This window comes from Colobus angolensis, unplaced genomic scaffold (genome assembly GCF_000951035.1).
Source record: "Colobus angolensis palliatus isolate OR3802 unplaced genomic scaffold, Cang.pa_1.0 Scaffold230, whole genome shotgun sequence".
Lineage (NCBI taxonomy): Eukaryota > Metazoa > Chordata > Mammalia > Primates > Cercopithecidae > Colobus > Colobus angolensis.
Genome location: NW_012115489.1, coordinates 214,279 through 233,803, shown reverse-complemented (window position 1 = coordinate 233,803; position 19,525 = coordinate 214,279). Strand labels below are relative to the sequence as shown.

Genomic DNA, 19,525 nt, shown 5'->3' with positions numbered 1-19,525 from the left:
TCAACATCATGTGGAAGCTGTCAAGGCTTGGAGCACCCTCTGAAGCCACAGCCCCAAGTTCTATGTTGGCCCCTTTTAGCCACAGCTGGAGTGGCTAGGACACAGGACACCAAGTCCTTAGGGTGCACACAGCACAGGAACCCTGGGCCTGGCCCATGAAACCACTTTTTCCTCCTGGGCCTCCTGGCCTGGGGTAGGAGAGGCTGCCATGAAGGTCTCTGGCATGGCCTGGAGACATTTTCCCCATGGTCTTGGGGATTAACATTAGGCCTTGCTACTTATGCAAATTTCTGTAGCTGGCTTGAGTTTCTCCACAGAAAATGAATTTTTCTTTTCTATCTCATAGGCTGCAAATTTTCCAAACTTTTAGGTTTTGCTTCCCTTATAAAACTGAATGCCTTTAACAGTACCCAAGTTACCTCTTGAATGCTTTGCTCCTTAGAAATTTATTTTGCCAAATACCCTAAATCATCTTTCTCAAGTTCAAATTTCCACAAATCACTAGGGCAGGGGCAAAATGCCACCAGTCTCTTTGCTAAAACATAACAAGAGTCACCTTTACTCCAGTTCCCAACAAGTTTCTCATCTCCATCTGAGACCACCTCAGCCTGGACCCTATTGTCCATATCGCTATCAGCATTCTGGGCAAAGCCATTCAGCAAGTCTCCAGGAAGTTCCAAACTCTCCCACATCTTCCTATCTTCTGAGCCTTCCAAGTCTTTAGGAAGTTCCAAACCTTCCCACATTTTCCTTTCTTCTTCTGAGCCCTCCAAACTGTTTCAACCTCTGCCTGTTACCCAGTTCCAAAGTTACTTCCATATTTTCAGGTATCTTTTCAGCAATGCCCCACTCTACTGGTACCAATTTACCATATTAGTCCATTTTCACGCTGCTGATAAAGACATACCTGAGACTGTGAAGAAAAAGAAGTTTAATTGGACTTATAATTCCACATGGTTGGGAAGGCCTCAGAATCATGGCAGGAGGTGAAAGGCACTTCTTACATAGCAACGGCAAGAGAAAAATGAGGAAGAAGCAAAAGCAGAAACTCCTACTAAAATCATCAGATCTCGTGAGACTTATTCACTACCTCAAGAACAGTATGGGGGAAACCGCCCCTATGAGTCTACTTATCTTCCCACCAGGTCCCTCCCACAACACATCAGAATTATGGGAGTACAATTCAAGATGAGATTTGGGTGGGGACACAAAGCCAAACCATATCACCAACATTTTTTTTTTAAACTGTATGTAAAAAATTTTTTTTTATTATACTTTAACTTCTAGGGTACATGTGCACAATGTACAGGTTTGTTACGTATGTATACATGTGCCATGTTCGTGTGCTGCACCCGTTAACTCATCATTTACATTAGGTATCTCTCCGAATGCTATCCCTCCCCCCGTCCTCCCACCCCAAGACAGGCCCCAGTGTGTGATGTTCCCCATCCTGTGTCCAAGTGTTCTCATTGTTCAATTACCACCTATGAGTGAGAACATGCGGCATATCACCAATATTTTAATCAATGTAGTTCCTAATTTCCAATTGCTCATCAATTTTGCACCACGATCTTGGTTATAACTCTTCTTTCTAAAGTGCAATTTTGCAAGAAATTATGTTCAGCTTTAACACAGAACACGACTTCCTTTAAAAAAAAAAATTCAAGAATTGTTACTTTAATATAATTTACTTTAACCCAAAATTTACCTTTCATTGCAATTCTATTTCGTGCACAAGTCTTACCTACATACATTGCATATATACAGGGATATGTTTGTGTGTGAGAGAGAGAGACACAGAGAGACAGAGAGAGAGAGAGAAAAAAAATTCACCTGTGCCTCCTGGGACTTCCTCAGCCTACCTATAATGTATCACTTTGTAGCACCTGTTGGAAAGCTCTGGGCTAGGTAATGCAGGGTCTCACTGGAGAGTGTCCTGCTCAGTGGTTCTATTTGGACAAACCATTCAAATCACCTAAAGTGCTTTCTGAAACCCCATCCCCGGGAGTACCGCCATACCAGTGAAACCAGAATCTCTGCAGGTGGAACTCAGCATTTGTCAAAGCTGCCCAAGTGATTCTAATGGGAGCTGAGTTGAGAACCAATGATCTAGTGAGTGGGACCCCAAACTCAAGTTGCTCTGATGAGCTCTTAAAGAAGGGAAAGAAAGCATGGCCATGGTGTCACTGTTCCCGTTTCAATTTAGGGTGGTTGCCGGGCGCAGTGGCTCACGCTAGTGATCCCAGCACTTTGGGAGGCCAAGGCAGGCAGATCACTTGAGGAGTCTGAGACCAGCCTGGGCTGGTGAAGCCCCATCTCTACTAAAAATACAAAACTTAGGCATGGTGGTGGGCACCTGTAGTCCCAGCTATGTGGGAGGCTGAGGCAGGAGAACAGTTTGAACCCAGGAAGCAGGAGGTTGCAGTGAGCCAAGGCCACTCCACTGCACTATAGCCTGAGCAAGACTCCATCTCAAAAAACCAAACCAAAACAATCTATTTAGGGTGGCCTCTGTTCATGTTGTTACCTGAACTCTATTTGCCTGTACCCACCCATATCCTACTGGTTCCATTCTACAAGGCCGACCTCATATCACACTTTAGTCAGGAAGCATTTCTTAGCATCTCTAGTGTCTCATGAGCTCTTCTGTCCTGAACCCCTTACATGTAGTATTTTACAGGTTAGCATCTGGTTATTCTCCAGTATTTTCATTGGCCTTGTCTTTCTGACTAGGTGTTATGCATCTTGAGGCCAGGAGCATATTTTCTCCTTTTGTATTTACTTAAGATAAGTCTGGAACATTTTGGACCCAGGGGGTACCTCCCAACTAGATTAATGAAACACAAACATTCAAGCATATTTGCCAAGTATAAAAAGAGGTTATCTCAACTTCAAAAATCTATATGACTCCAAGCAGAGTGGATATAGCAATTATATTCTTCAGTTTATCACTGTGACAAATATCAACAGGTCTTAGAAAAGACATAGGGTGATTTCACAGGGAGGGTAGGAGGCTGCAATTGCACAAATATATAGTGGTTTTAGGTAAACTAATTTGGAAGCTGTATGTGAGAAGAACTGGAGAAAGCTTATCAGGTGGTATAACTTGATTTCCAAGATTGAACTGCTGGTGTAAAATATCTAATACATCCCTATTCTGAGAAAACAGGAAGGGAGAACGTGCAACAAACCACCAGCCAGAGAAGCCCTTATTATAGTAATTTCTAAAGTTCAAGGCCTGCCTCCCCCACTTTATAGTCAAGCTCCACAGAGTCATCTAAAAATACTCTCCCAAATTCTTGCTTTCATAGCCAAAAAGATCAGGTTTCTGAAAAGTGGGCTACATAAAATGCTACAGACACATACACACACTCATGCACACACTCCTTATATCTACACACACATGCCCAGGTGGTATTTGTTCAAATACTACAGTGTCGGCAGTGATTTTATTTAGTCTGGTTGTTCCTAAGACAAACACACATAACCTTAATTAAATGCACATCCAAATGTAGGGGAACCCATCTTGAAACAATTAGACTCTTCTACGGTAAGAGGTTTGAGGACATTGACCTCCTCCCACTTCCTCACATCCACCATGGAAAGAGAACAGCTGGGCAGAGGCACGCCAGGCCTGACTCCATAAACACAGCCTGCAGCTATAACTCTTGGCTCTGCTCTATTTTGTTCATTTCCTACCCAAGACACCACCCTTCCTTTATTCTTTTCCTAAATGAATTCCAGTCATTCAATTGCTTTTACTTTTTTTTTTTTTAACCCCTCTTTGATCAGTCTTAGAGGAAGAAAATTTCCTGGCATGTATTCTCATCTTTCCCTGAAAGGAAATACTTCAGAAAGAAACTCAAAAGTCTAAGGCATTACCCAACCACCCATCTGGTTATTGACCTTGGGTTATGGAGGCTTCTGGAGAACGTCTGTGGAGATGGCTGCCTTTGTTGCCACATTATTGGGACTTTCTAGACTGCCTGGCTCTCTAGGTGGTAAAGGTTGAGTACTTCTCTATTTAAATTGCCATGGAAGCTGAAGAGCCAAGTCAGGTTGTGATGTTCACCAGAAGAATTCTTTCCCCTCTGAATCCAAGTTAATTCACCCCTAAGCAATTTACCCATAAGATATTATTAGCAAAAAAAGAATGTTTTCTCCACAAGAATCACACTGAAACGTTACTTACACAAATCCCGACTGAAGGCCTCCTTTGGGCCTAGAACAATGGGAAAGACCAATACAACAAGATTATACCATCTCTGTCCTTAGGGAGCTTTACTGTACTGTATGGGAATCAAGTCTTTCAGAAAACAAAGGTTTTCTTAGAATGGAGACATTTCTGTTGTTGTTCCTGTTCATTCGATATAACAGAATAAAGGCAGGTGTGGTAGTGCATGCCTTATAGTCCCAGCTACTCAGAAGGCTGAGGCAGGAGGATCACTTGAGGCCAAGTATTCAAACCAAGCCTGGGCAATATGGCAAGATCCCATCTCTAAATAAATAGAATAAAATAATCGAATATACCAGGTTCTAAATCAAGATTTCTAGTATTTCAAAGAGAAGAAAAGTCAAAAAGAATGAAGAGAACCAGGGAGAATGGCATTTCGAACTGGATATCGAACCTGGGTGCACAGGTGGACGTTCTGACCTGTGGGGAGGGTGGGAGCAGACGCTCCACCTCCAGAAGAAACAGCAGGGAGAGAGGATGTAGGTAAGTGGGGCAGAGCCAGAGGAAAGCCCTTGAGGGCCAAAATCAAGCTTCTAGACAGACAGGAAACTGTAGATTCCAGGGCAAAATTACCACAAAAGCCCTCTAGAAAATAGAAGGCTGGGAATGGTGGCTCACGCCTGTAATACCAACACTTTAGGAAGCTGACATGGGAAGATCACTAGGACAAGACAGCAAGATCCCATCATTACAAAAACAAAACAAAACAAAACCAAAATTAGCTGGGTACAGTGATGCATGCATGTAGTCTCAGCTAATTGAGAGGTTGAGGCAGGAGGATCGCTTGACCCTGTGAGGTTGAGGCTGCAGTGAGCTGTGACTACACCACTGCACTCCAGCCTGGGTGACAGAGTGAGACTCTGTCTCACACACACACATACAAAAAGGTAAATTCAGGAAGAGCTGTGTTATGTGGGCCTTAGTTTTATTATCTGCAAAATGGAGGTGGTGACTCTTATCTAACTGCTATGTATATGTCTACCATGAAGAGAGAATAGAATGAAGTACTGATAGAAGCTACAACTCAACTGAGCCTTGAAAACATTATGCTAAATGAAAGGAACAGAGACAAGAGGCCACATATTATATGATTACATTTATAAAAAATATCCAGAGTGGGCAAATCCAGAGACAGAATCCAGATTCGTGGTTGCCAGAAGAAGGGGAGGGGAAGTTGGGGAGTTCCTTCTTAATGGGTATGGGGTTTTCTTTGGGTTGATTAGAAAGTTCTAGAACTTAGAAAGTGACAATGGTTGTGCAACATTGTGAATATACTTAACGCCACTACAGTGCATGCTTTAAAATGGTTAAAATGGTAAATTTTATGTTATATGCATTTTACCACAATAAAAAGAGAGAGAGAGCATAAAATAAGCCTGACCATCTATTCTACATGTAATAAATATCTTATGATCAAAAGCTTCAAATTTGTTAAGGTTATCACAATTGTAGCTAAGCTGCTCATCTAAATTTTCTGTCTTCTCTTTAGTAAGTACTATCTTGGACAAAATTATAAACATTTCTCTCCCCTTTCTCTGGGATGACTTGAAGAGGTTGTCTTGCACAAACATGTGCAAACCTGGACCAGGGAGAGCAGGAACAAAGAAGGGTAAGTAGTGATTCAAAATGGAGACCAAAAGCCCCAACATTTACCACCAAACACTTCAGAACAAAAAATAAAGATTCCTGGGTCTCTCCCCAGACCAAGTGATTCAGAGCATCTGGGGTGATTCTGATCAATATGGCATCAATATTTTTAAAAAGCTCTCCATGCCTGTATATAATCCCAGCACTCTGGGAGGCCGAGGCAGGCTGATCACGAGGTCAGAAGATTGAGACCATCCTGGCCAACATAGTGAAACGCCGTCTGTACTAAAAATACAAAAATTAGCCCAGTTTGGTGGTGGGTGCCTGTAGTCCCAGCTACTCAGGAGGCAGAGGCATGAGAATCGCCTGAATCCAGGAGGCGGAGGTTGCAGTGAGCCAAGATCGTACCACTGTACTCCAGCCTGGCAGAGGTTGTAGTGAGCCGAGATCACGCCACTGCACTCCAGCCTGGCGACAGAGACTCCATCTCAAAAAAAAAAGCACTCCAGGTGATTCAAATGCAGAAATGCAGAAGCGGCCAAGATTGTGAACCACTAATCTAGGATGAGCAGGGTAGGTGACTGGCTTTATCAAGGGTCCACTGTGGGCTGGGTGCTGTGCCACTCCTTATATAGAGTACCTACAGCTAAAGGTGCCCTTCCCAAATCCTCTTAGACCACCGGTGCCCAACCTTTTCGGCACCAGGGACCTGTTTTGTGAAAGACAGTTTTTCCACAGACCAAGTACGGGGGATGGTTTTGGGATGATTCAAGTGCATTACATTTACTGTGTATTTTATTTCTATTATTATTACATTGTAATATATAATGAAATAATTATACAACTTGCTGTAATGTAGAATCTGTGGGAGCCCTGGGCTTTTTTTTCTGGAACTACACGGTTCCATCTGGGGGTAATGGGAGACACTGACAGATCATCAAACATTAGATTCTCATAAGGAGCTCGCAGTCTAGATCCCTGGCATGTGCAGTTCACAATAGGGTTTGTGCTCCTGTGAGAATCTAATGCTGCCGCTGATCTAACAGGAGGCGGAGCTCAGATAGTAATGCGAGCAGTGGGGAGCGACTGTAAACACAGAGGAAGGTTATGCTTGCACAACCACTGCTCATCTCGCGCTGTGAGCAGTACTGGTCCCATCTGTGGCCTGGGGGTTGGGGACCCCTTGGACTTTTTCTGGCCATGACCACGGTGTCCCTTAGAGTAGCACTCAACTTTTTTTTTTTTTTTTCCTTTTGATACAGAATCTTGCTCTGTTGCTCAGGCTGGAGTGCAGTGGTGCAATCTCAGCTCACTGCAACCTACGCCTCCTGGGTTCAAGTGATTATCCTGCCTCAGCCTCCCAAGTAGCTGGGATTATAGATGCCTGCACCACACCTGGCTAATTTTTCTATTTTTAGTAGAGACAGGGCTTCACTATTTTGGCTAGGCTGGTCTCAAACTCCTGACCTCAAGTGATTCCACCCACCCCAGCCTCCCAAAGTGCTGGGATTACAGGCGGGAGCCACTGTACCCGGTCAGCACTCAACCTTTGAGGGAGAGGAGATAAGGGATATGTACCCTAGGTTCCTTACCCCTTGAGTGGAGTAACTCTGAGGCATACTATAAACCTGGGATAAGGAAACCCTTTTGTAAAAGGCCAGATAAATACTCTGGGCTTTGTGAGCCGTGTGTAGTCTCTGCTATAACTATTCAACTCTGCCTTTGCAGTGTGGGAGCAGTCATGGACAATGCCCAAATGAATGGGTGTGGCTGTGTTCCAGTAAAACTTTATTTATAAAATCAGACAGTAGCCAGGCATGGTGGCACATGCCTGTAGTCCCAGTTACTTGGGAGACTGCGACAGGAGGATTGCTTGGGCCCAGGAGTTCAAGTCTAGCTTGGGCAACATAGCCAAACCCTGCTCTAGGTCTAAAAAGATTCCCAGAATCCTCTTCAAGAAAGAGTGACAAAGTTGGAACCTGTCAATAACACACCTTAAAAATACAGGTTTCTTCCTTTCTCATGCTTCCTGGGATCACTGGCTACAGAAATTACTTGCATTGTATGCATGTATACATCCCTAAATAGTATATACTACTGCTTTGTGTAATAACCGTCATTTGACATGTTAACAAAAAGAAAAGATATAAAACTACTTGCACTTAAATCCTTGTCTCAGAGCCTGCTTCTGAGGGCACCCAACCTACATTATTATTTCATTTTATACTCATAACTACTCTAACAGTTAACTAACACCACCTCCATTTTATAGTAAGGAAGCTGAGGTTCAAGGATTACACAAGTCATAAGTGATAGAGTTCTTGTGAGACGTCTATCTGGCTCCGAAGTCAGTGCTCTCTCTACAACACTGCCAACGTCAGAATGGATATAAACAAATACATGCACATACACAAACACACACAAATACTTAATCAAGTATGTCGCTTTAATTATGGCAAGCAAGAGTACTACACACAGCAAACCACAAAGCAAAATCATACTAGTCATGTACTTACTGATCTATGCTAAGGAAGATCAAATAAATAAACAAGTAGTTTAAGATAAACAAACAGTAAGGTTTGAGGGTTATAGGAAAGTACTTTTTTCTCTTTTATGCTATTTCTTATCGAAGACAGAATTCATGTCTCACCTACAATTGGTTGCAATCTTGGGAGGTAAAACCTTTGCTAATACCTGGGAACATGTATACCCATTCGAGGTAAAGCTCCATGTGTGACTTAGAATTTGGAGAGAAAGGAACTAGATTAAAATATCTTCTCACATATTTCAATATGGGAGTGGAGAGGGAGCATGTGTGAAATTCCCCTGCGGATACTAAGGATTCCAGAGAACATCCCCGAAAACCCATAACCAGCATATTTGCAAACCAGTGTTTCAGCTTACGCGGTCTTGCCCTCGCTGTCGTGTTTGGTGGCACTGGCCCCCTTCTTGCAGAGCAATGAGGCCACCTTCTCCGCATCTCCATTCTCCACGGCCTGCAGCAGCCTGTCATCATTCTTGTTCCACTCATTGGTCTATAGAGAAAGAGAAGAAACAGAGGTTGTGAACAACATTGACCACAGCTGCACTGACCAGCAGGGCTGCGGTCCTCGCAGCCCCTACCCTCCCATCACTCAAATCAAAACCTGCTCCCAAAGGAGCATGTTTTAAAATACCTTCCCCTTCACCATGGAGACACCCAAGAAGGCTGCTTTCCCAAAAGAAAACATAAATAGTGCAATGAAATCACGGCTAGTCACCAAACTCTGAGATAAAAGTTACTTCTTTTAACTAACACTAGGAATATGAAGCAACTTAAAAAGACCTCAAGGCCGGTTTACACATTAGCTAATTTCTAGCTGAACTAGACAGCTGCTCCTCAGCACATTGGCCTTTGACCTCATCCACAGCTCACTCTGTTCACCGTGTTACAGAACCAAACCAGCAGCTCAAGGTTATCCGAGGTTTACAGACACACGATTTTTCATCAGCTTTTATTGCCTTCTTTCTGGTCTGTTTACCAGGCCCTGAATTTTCAGCTGGATACTGATTTTAAGTAGTTGTCCAGGCTACCGACTCAACAAAGTCTCACCAGAAACAAAACTTCTTCCTGAGCAAGCTATTAAACATCAAAGAGCTTTGAGCAAAGCCTCAATCACTGTCAACGCCAAACCCCAACTGAATAATTCTGCAAACCACAGTAACAGTAAGGCACTCATATGTGCAAAACTGGTTTCTACACTTAGGAGGGAAAGAGATGATTTCTATACAAGAGCAAATGGGCCCTCAATATAAGACTAAGAAAGACATAAAAGGCAGCAGTGAGCCATTGGAGGTTTGGGAGCAGAGGAGGGAGAGAATTACAGAACCAGTGACTGAGGAGTCATTGGAAGGTGTCGAAGCACATGGGATTAATGAGGGAAAGAGGGGGAGGAAGGAAAGATGCTGGGCACATCAAAGCCCCTGGGCACTTTGCGAGCCCAGGCTGATTTCCAGTCGTCTCCTGCACCAGGCCCCTGACCCCTTCAGCTGTGGACACCACATCCTGGGAGAGACTCCTTTTCCCTTCCCAAAGCTTTCTATAGACTCTGCTTCCTTGCGGCCTCTGAAGAAATGAACCTCCAGGTATTTTGTATTAACGGCTTTACGATGGACCCCTACAAGGAAGCAGACAGAGGAGATAATGAAGATTTAAAAGCAAAAAAGAATAAATTTTATAGGATGAGAGTCTTCCATGGCCCGGGAGTATGTTCCCAATCTCTGTACTGATGGAAATGAGGAAACTCAACAGGTCTTTGTCCATCAAATGTCTCAGTCACCCTCCCAACCCTAGCCCATATGTACGGCCTTACACAAAGCCACAAGCCAGGGAAGGATAAAAGAGATGTGTCCAGAATTTGCATCTCTGAACATCTCAGGACTGAACCATTCCCAGTTTTTAGGACTCCGTCCTCCCCTACAGCCAACAACTGAGTGCAAGTGCGCAGTAAGAATGAAGCAGGTTTGAACAAAAATCAGCAGCTTATTCTCTGGGCTGCGTGAACTTGAAGTCCAGAACTCCAGATTGACACATGTTGTGTGACCTGATGTCACCCATAAATCCTTCTGTGCCTCAGTTTCCCTAGGCTTTGGACTGGATGTCCACTGTGATTCCGCCAAAGCTCAAAATTCTTATTATATAAAATTCCCCAAATTCTGCTAGGGATGATTCTAGAACAGTACTGTCTACCATCACGGAAATGTTCTCTATCTGAGCTTTCAAATACTATAGCCACAAAGCCAGTGATTCTTAACCAGGATTTGTTTCGCCCCTGTGGGGTCATTTGGCAATCTCTGGAAACATTTGGGTTGTTATGTCTACAGACTGCTACTGGCATTGAGTAGGTGGAGACCAGGTGTGCTGCTGAACATCCTACAGTGCACAAATGCACAAGACAGTCCTCCTGCTCCCACCAAGAATAATCTGGCCCAAAACGTCAAAACTGCATGAGCCACTTGTGGCTACTGAGCACTGGAAATGTGGTTAGTGCTACTGAAGAAGTGAATTTTTAACTCTGAGATTTCACATGCCGTTAGCCAGGGGCTACCATGTAGACCAGTGCAGCTCTCCTTGATGACTCTCTTCATATGTTTAACAAAGTAAGAATGTGTCTGGACCAACATCAGCCACGCTCCTACTACAGCAATTTACTCACAAAGAAGACATGAGATGTTGTCTTTAGTTACCAATCAAGCCTCCTGTTGAAGGGAAACACAAGAAATATGGCAATCCTCACACCATCATTTGTTAGTGGAAAAGAAAGCGTCACTTAACAACTGTTCAAACAACTGTAGCAAATGATCAAGCCCCAAGAAACACAGTGCAGCTTATTTCCCCCAGAGGGCATTTTATAAGCAAAGAAAAAAGGGAGGGAAAGTTTACTGAAGAACATTTAGGACCAATGATCCCTACCTAGAGAATCCTAAAAGAGAAAAGTATTGTTTTTCAAAATCCTTTTCTAACTTGAACTGAACAAATTAAAACTGGACTGGGAAGATCAAAAGGATATGAAATCTCAGAGGACAAGATTGAAAGTACTCAAGCAAAGGAACTGCCACATGAAAGGATTTTCCTTTTCAACATTGCTAAAGCACTCTACTCTTAAGTAGAGAAAAATAGGATTGCAGGGGTTCCCTAAAATTAGTTCCACGTGGATCTTTAGGGAGTTCAATTTCTATACTTATAACATGGCAGGAGAGATCCTCCCTATCCTGCTCTTTGGCAGACAAGGTCAATGCCACATTCCTAGTGGTCTGAAATGCCTCTCTTCTATTTAGAGCCTCTCCTCAGTGCAAGCCAGAATTTACTTTTCTCTTGGAGCAGATGAAGAGAACATGGTTACACAAGCAAATCTTCAATAAATAATCCACAACATCATTCAAGAAGTGCTGCAGATGGGGTTCACAGTAAGCAGAGCTAGGTTGGGAAAAGAAGAGAGAAGGTAAGAGTTTTACTCTTGCTGGGCATAGTAGCTCATAACTGTAATCCCAGCTACTGGGGAGGCCAAAGCAGAAGGATTGCTTGAGGAGTTCGAGACCACTCTGGGCAACACAGTGAAATGCCATCTCTAAAAATGAAAATTTTAAAAAGAGTTTTGCTCTTAAAATTCTTACAAGCATGCTAAAAATAGAGGCCAAGTAGGGTTCCAATTAGACCTCTGATCCAGGAATCTGGATTCTGATCGGTAGCAGAGTTGTCTAGTCCTGGGTCAGGCCACTCATCATACTTGCAATTAGCTCTGACATGCACAACTGGCCATACCATGCTCCTTCCAAAAGCACAGTGCTCAAGATGTCCTCACTTTTCCTTTCTAAACTTGCTCATGGAGATATTTCCTACATCCTCTCATCCTCTCCTATAAAACTATTCTATCCAGTGCCATCCTTTATTTTATTTTTTCTTTTGAGATGGAGTCTCACTTTGTTGCCCAGGCTGCAGTGCAGTGGTGTGATCTCGACTCACTGCAACCTCCACTTCCTGAGTTCAAGCGACTCTCCTATCTCTCCTGGGTACCTGGGATTACAGGCATCTGCCACCATGCCCGGCTAATTTTTTTTTTTTTGAGATGGAGTCTCACTCTGTCACCAGGCTGGAGTGCAGTGGTGCAATCAGTTCACTGCAACCTCCGCTTCGTGGGTTTGAGCGATTCTCCTGCCTCAGACTCCCGAATAGCTGGGACTACAGGCGCCCACCACCACGCCCTGCTAATTTTTGAATTTTTAGTATAGATGGAGTTTTACCATGTTGGCCAGGATGGTCTCAATCTCTTGACCTCGTGATCTGTCCACCTTGGCCTCCCAAAGTGCTGGGATTACAGGCGTGAGCCACAACACCTGGCCCAATTGTTGTATTTTTAGTAGGGACAGGGTTTCACCATGTTGGCCAGGCTGGTCTGGAACTCCTGACCTTAAGTGATCCTCCTGCCTTGGCCTCCCAAAGTACTGGGATTACAGGCATGTGAGCCACCATGCCCAGCTCCAGTGCCATTTTCTATACCAAAATTCCCATAGCCAATCACAACATGAGACAAAATAGATGTTCAATAAGCACTTTGAGTCATTCTTTAGAATCCAGAAGCAAATCCTCTCCCCTACTCCCACCCCCAAGCATCAAAAGAAATCTCAAAAAGTCACTTTGGTCCAAAGTAGGGCTAGTCAAATAAATAGGTGAAGTTTGAAATGTTATCATAACATCCCAAAGTAATTCATTCATGCTCTAGAATCAAGGAAGGCTTTTGGAGACCACCATCAAACTAACAATATTACCTCTCACCACTTTCAATGAAAATCCTCTCCTCTAACTAGCATGCCCTCCATACGACAGGACTGACTCTGCCTCCACACTGGGCTTCTAGTCCTCTTATAGTTTTCAACTCTAGGAAGCCTATATAGTTTATTGGTTAACCTAACATGTTAAAAAAAATAAAATAAAAAAATAGAAAACATCAGATGCACCATCTTTAATAAAGTTAAATGTCTTATGAAACTTTTATTTATTGCATGTATGTGTATGCTGACTGATGATGTAAAATACATTTCTTGGCTGGGCATGGTGGCTCATGCCTGCGATTCCAGCTACCTGGGAGTCTGAGGCAGGATAACTGCTTGAACCCAGGAGGTGGAGGTTGCAGTGAACCAAGATTGCACCACTGCACTCCAGTCTGGGTGGCAAAGCGAGATCTTGTCTCAAAAGAAAAAAAAGAAAGAAAAGATATATATATATATATATATATATATATATATATGTAAGAAATATACATATTTCTTACTGGAGGATCACAAGAGAAAACACTGGCAGCCACTGCTTCAGAATGCTCTGTCATCCCATCCGCCTACGCAAAGGCGTATTTCTAAAGCCTAGCTCAAGCACTGCAGGCTCTCTCCACCCTTTCCTGGTGACCTCTCTCTGTTTCTCTACTCCATTGCATCCCTGGGGGCCACCCACTGGCTCATCTCAACCGAGGCCTACAGTCTAGACTTGATGAAATATCACATCCTGGTTTTTGTTCGAGAGCTTACAGTTTGTCTCCTGTCTTTTGCTCCCTGAAGGCCCTGAGAACAGGCTTCATTTCTTACCCCCATGGTGGCTAGTAAACGCTCAGTATTTGCTGCTGATTTTAGCAGGAGGTTGATTGACCTAAATCTCTCTTGACTTAGCAAATTATTTGTTTTTCAATTTCCAAAAGTTTCATTCTTTTGCAAACAACTATTAAATCGTATTTCAGATTTTTTTATAGGCTAAATAAATCCAATTCCCTTAACTTTTTTAACAAAAGGCCAATTTTCTGAGATTTTAATCATGTGAACGCTTTCTTCAAATCTCTTCCCAACCAAGGAGCCCAGCCTTATAAATTCAATTGGGGTGAAGGCGGTGTCTCCCAGTCACAAGAATCAACTGGGTGCTTGCTAAATCTGCAGACTCCAAGGCCCCATCTGGCAGATTCTGACCCCAGGAGTCTGGGGTGGAGCCCTGGAATCACTTAGGTTCAGTGAGTGCATCCTTTGATTTTTATCTAGCTTGAGAACAACTGGAATCTATGCTAAGGTTAACAGGAGAATTTACTTGAAAGAATTTTCTTCTTCCACAAGGCATTAAGGAAGCGGCCTGGGAAGAGAAGAACTCTTCGCTATTTTCTTGTAGAACTAGGTATTTTGTCACCCACAAAAGCTGAGTAAATATTGGTCTTTCCCTAACCTGTGTATAAGACACGTATTGGAACGTCAACGAAAGCATTGCTCATAACAGGCAAGAATTACAAGTAACCCAAATTTCCAATAACAGATGATGGATAAATAAATTATCATATAATCAAGCTACAGAATATCACACAGCAATGAAAATGAACAAACTACAACTACATACAACAACACAGATGGGTATTAAAAGCAGTATTGGTGAAAGAAGCAAGACACACACAAGAAAACCCACAATAGTATGACTGCATGCACATAAAGATGGAAACAGGAAACATGGAACCATAGTGTTTAGGGATGTATACACAGATGATAAAATTATAGGCTGGGTGAGGTGGCTGATGCCTGTAATCCCAACACTTTGGGAGGCCAAGGTGGGCGGAACACTTGAGGTCAGGAGTTCGAGACCAGCCTGGCCAACATGGTGAAACCCCGTCTCTACTAAAAATACAAAAAAATTAGCCAGGCATGGTGGCAGACACCTATAACCCCAGCTACTCGGGAGGCTGAGGCAGGAGAATCGCTTGAACCCAGGAGGCAGAGGTTGTAGTAAGCACTCCAGCCTGGGCAACAAGAGCGAGACTCCATTTCAAATTAAAAAAAAAAAAAAAAATTATGGCCAGGCGCGGTGGCTCACACCTGTAATCCTAGCACTTTGGGAGGCTGACGCAGGCAGATCACCTGAAGTCGGGAGTTCGAGACCAGCCTAACGTGAAGAAACCTTGTCTCTACTAAAAATACAAAATTAGCTGGGCCTGGTGGCGTATGCCTGTAATCCCAGCTACTGGGGATGCTGAGGCAGGAGAATCACTTGAACCTGGGAGGCGAAGGTTGTGGTGAGCTGAGATCATGCCATTGCACTCCAGCCTAGGCAACAAGAGCAAAACTCTATCACCAACATGCAGAAACCCTGTCTCTACTAAAAATACAAAATTAGCTGGTCCTGGTGGCGCATGCCTGTAATCCCAGCTACTCGGGAGGCTGAGGCAGGAGAATCACTTGAACCTGGGAGGCGAAGGTTGTGGTGAGCTGAGATCATGCCATTGCACTCCAGCCTAGGCAACAAGAGCAAAACTCTATCTCAAAAAAAAAAAAAAAAATTATGGCCAGGCGCGGTGGCTCACACCTGTAATCCTAGCACTTTGGGAGGCTGACGCAGGCAGATCACCTGAAGTCGGGAGTTCGAGACCAGCCTAACGTGAAGAAACCTTGTCTCTACTAAAAATACAAAATTAGCTGGGCCTGGTGGCGTATGCCTGTAATCCCAGCTACTCGGGAGGCTGAGGCAGGAGAATCGCTTGAACCCAGGAGGCAGAGGTTGTAGTAAGCACTCCAGCCTAGGCAACAAGAGCAAAACTCTATCTCAAAAAAAAAAAAAAAAATTATAAAGCAAAGTCAGGATAAGGTCACTATAAAAGTAAGGGTCATGATTAGGGCTGAAGGTGTGGCATCCTGTCAGGAAGGGACACCTGGGACCATTCTGGGACTTGCTCTGTTTTAGGGTCTGATTAGCAGCTCCCCAGATGCTCACTTTAAAACTACTTGTTAGACTGTACATCATTTTGTGTACTTTCCTCCATATGTAATTTATATCTTTTATTTCCTTCTCCTTCCCTCACCATCCCCCTTCAGGCATACAAAACACATACACACAGAATTTAGAAAGAAGTCCTGTGGTTCAGTTTTTGGTCAAGTCAACACCAGGTCAAATGCCTTCGAACAGTTCAGTCTCATTTGCTGTTTCCTCATCTCTTAAAAGAGGCAGAGTGGTGCCAAAATCTGGTTCTTAATCTTTTGGAGGCCTCATGGACCACCTGGAGAATCTGGTAAAGTTGCAGACTTTCCTCAGAATAATGTACATCCACACAAACACTTGCATATGATTTCTGGCTTAAATATCTACCCCCACCCAGTCTACCCCTAATCCCAAGTTTAAAATTCCTGGTGTAGAAAAGAAGAGACAGACTTCAGAGTTCGGTGCTATTGAGTTGAAATTCCAGTTCCATCACTTCTAGGTGGTCATCAGTGTCCCTGGGCCTCCCTGTCCTTATCTATAAATGGCAGGAAATCCCACCTACTTGTAAATTATCCTGAGAATTAGACGCAACATACATAAACAGCCTGGCACATATTAGGTACCTAAAATGGTGATTCTTCTGGAATTTGATGAGCTGCACTGCTCCTTCTTGACTAATGCTCTATGAATATTTTAATATTTACAATTCAGGACCGATAGTCCAATACCCTTTTAGAGGCTGATCACACCTTAATGCAAATTTTCTACTAGGCTCCTTCAAAATCATATTTTAAAGGGCTCTAGAGAAACATTCACAGACATGAAATTAACGATTTTATTGAATATGGCTTACTTTTCCAAGAGACTGTTTAAACAGACATGATTTCAACAGATCACATTAGGCCATATTTGCAAGTTCAGGAAGCCATATGTTATGCTCCAGAGACATGTGTAATGTGTCAGCTATGAGGGGCAGCATGTGGGAAAGAGTCCTTACCCTCAATGTGGGCTCCAAACATTCCTGCTAATATATCACAAATGATATTGGCTGGCCGGTAAGTGTCCTATTCATCAAATCATTTCCAAATGACACTGACTTGCTTAAAGGTTTTCTCTTGAAGCTTGGCCTTTTTGAAGCCTTGCCTGCCTCCATCTAGAATAGCAAACATCATGTCAACTGGGTGATGAACGCTGGGGATTTGGCAACCAGCAGTGTCTGCCCTTGGCCAGACATGGCATCACCTTCTTTTATTTTGGTTTAATCATTGGGACCTGAAAAACCAGTGGAACTCAGTGGTCACAGACACTTGGCTAGTCAAGAGATTTTTTGAGTTTTCAAATATATCAACTCAATCAAAATAATCCAGTGGCACGGAATAAGCCAGGAAGAGAGTTTCTTTGACTTTCTTGAGAAAAGATGCAAAAACCCTAACCATCACCAGTTAGAATGCTCTTGTACTGTGGCTCTGCTTGGGCAGCCATCTGGAGGAATCTATTTGAGATTATCTTGAGAAAAGCTGCATTTCTTGCTCCAGTTTTTGGTAAGCAGACTGTTTTGCCAATATAATCAGCAAGGCTAACACAAAAGACAAAGTAAACCGTTTTCACTGGGAAGGTTTCAGATTCATATTGTCCAGGAAAAAAAATTGCACACACCTCATCGTTTTAAGAAAGAGTACAAGAAACAGGCAAGCTTCAGTCTCAAATCATATTTTCCCCGGTTGACTATATCCACCAGTACTTATAGATATGTATCTACTAGGTGCAGGGTAATAGAGAAGATTCTATAGCTGTTACACAGATAAGTGAGATCTAATCCCTATCATTCATTTATTTATTCAACAAATAAGTGTGTTTTACATGCAGTATAGCCTTTCCCAAATTTTCTTTTCTTTTTTTTTTTTAATTTTTATTTTTTTAATTTGTAGAGATGGAGTCTGCCTAGGTTGCCCAGGCTGGTCTTGAACTCCTGAGCTCAAGGGATCCTCCCACCTCAGCCTTCCAAAGTGCTGGATTATAGGCATGAGGCTCCCAAATTTTCTATATAGTTGTGGAGATAAAATACAGTAATACCAGAAATATGCCAACAATGCAAAATAGGATATTAGAAGTGACAACATGAGCAAAATGGTGAATTGACACACTAGAAGGGAAAGACAACTTACAGCTGGGCAAGCAGGGGGTTTCCTGACTGGATTGTGAACCAGTCCTTGCAAGGAGTAATATTTAAATTAAAGGAGAGAAGAAAAGACACAAGGATCGAAACATACAAGGTATATTTAGTAGAGAGCGTAAATAACAAGTTGATACAAGCAAAACCTTACAACCAAAAAATTACCAATACAACATGGCAAACACCTAATCAGCAGTTTCCTAAAAGAGCATTCCAGATAACGTTCGTTACTTCAGGCCAATACCTGATAAGTTTATCTAAAATGTCTTTTCCCTTTCCTTACATTTTTGCTTAAGATTATTCACAAACGCAGGTTACACTGTCGCTGCTGTTCACCCTGAAATCCGTCACCCTCCCTAAATGAAGTGCGTCAGCGCTTCCTGAGGTCTTTTCCACATAAATGCTGAGTGCTGTGGCATGGACATAATACATAAACACCTCCATCCAGAAATAGGCTGGTCCCTCTGCCCTACCCACCTTAGCAAGCTCCTCCTCCTCATTGCTTTCCTCTTCCCCAGCCCTTCGTGGCCACCAGGACCAGGTTAGTTCTCATTGCTGGGGTCCCCCATGCTCTCTTCCATAGGCCTTGGCATGGCTGTAATTAAATAGTATTTCCAAAATATCTGTAAAGGTCTGTTGACCATCCACTGGACTAGACTTCCAGGGCATGGGCAATGGCCAGCATCTGTCTTGTTCACCACTAAGCCCCAAGCCCCTTGCCCACTGCCCACTGGATGGTAGGAGCTCAATTCAGAACTGTGCATGGAAAGGCTTTGTTTTTCTTATTTCTACCTTGGGAGCTACTATTAATTAACCTCGTTAAGAATTTTAAATTATTAAATAATTTTAAAGACCTACCATGTCACAAGAAGTCAGAGCACAGTCTCATGGGGGCAGAGACAGGTCTAAAATAAGTGAAACCAATTTTTTCCTTCATGGAGAAAAATTATTCCATCCAATTCTATTGGTCTCAACTACTCATTTACTTACATTCATTATTTAGAGAGTGAGAGAGTATGTGTACTATGTACTTCTTATGTCCTATGTGAAGTGCTTGGCATAAAAAGATGGATAGGAATATTGTTCCTCAAGGAGCCTTCAGACTTCTGAGAATAGAAACATACCCAATAGCTACTTATGTCATTGTTTATCAGTGCTAGACTAATGCTGTGGACTCAGTCCTATGAATGCCCAAAGAGGATACCATTACTACTAAAATTAAAATGTACAGTGCGAGGAGCTGTACTATATTACAATTTTTTTTTTCTTTTTTTTTTTCTTT

General features: G+C 42.9%; 1 protein-coding gene across 5 annotated transcripts in view; it reads right to left on the bottom strand.

Moving 5' to 3' along the window:
- RAI14 (retinoic acid induced 14) overlaps positions 1-19,525 on the bottom strand; it is a 159,526-nt gene that overhangs the window by 65,893 nt on the left and 74,108 nt on the right. For all 5 annotated transcript variants that reach the window (XM_011944328.1, XM_011944327.1, XM_011944326.1 and 2 more), the window contains one exon: positions 8,726-8,856. In XM_011944328.1, coding sequence (XP_011799718.1) covers positions 8,726-8,856 — 131 coding nt within the window. The remainder of the gene's footprint in view (positions 1-8,725; positions 8,857-19,525) is intronic.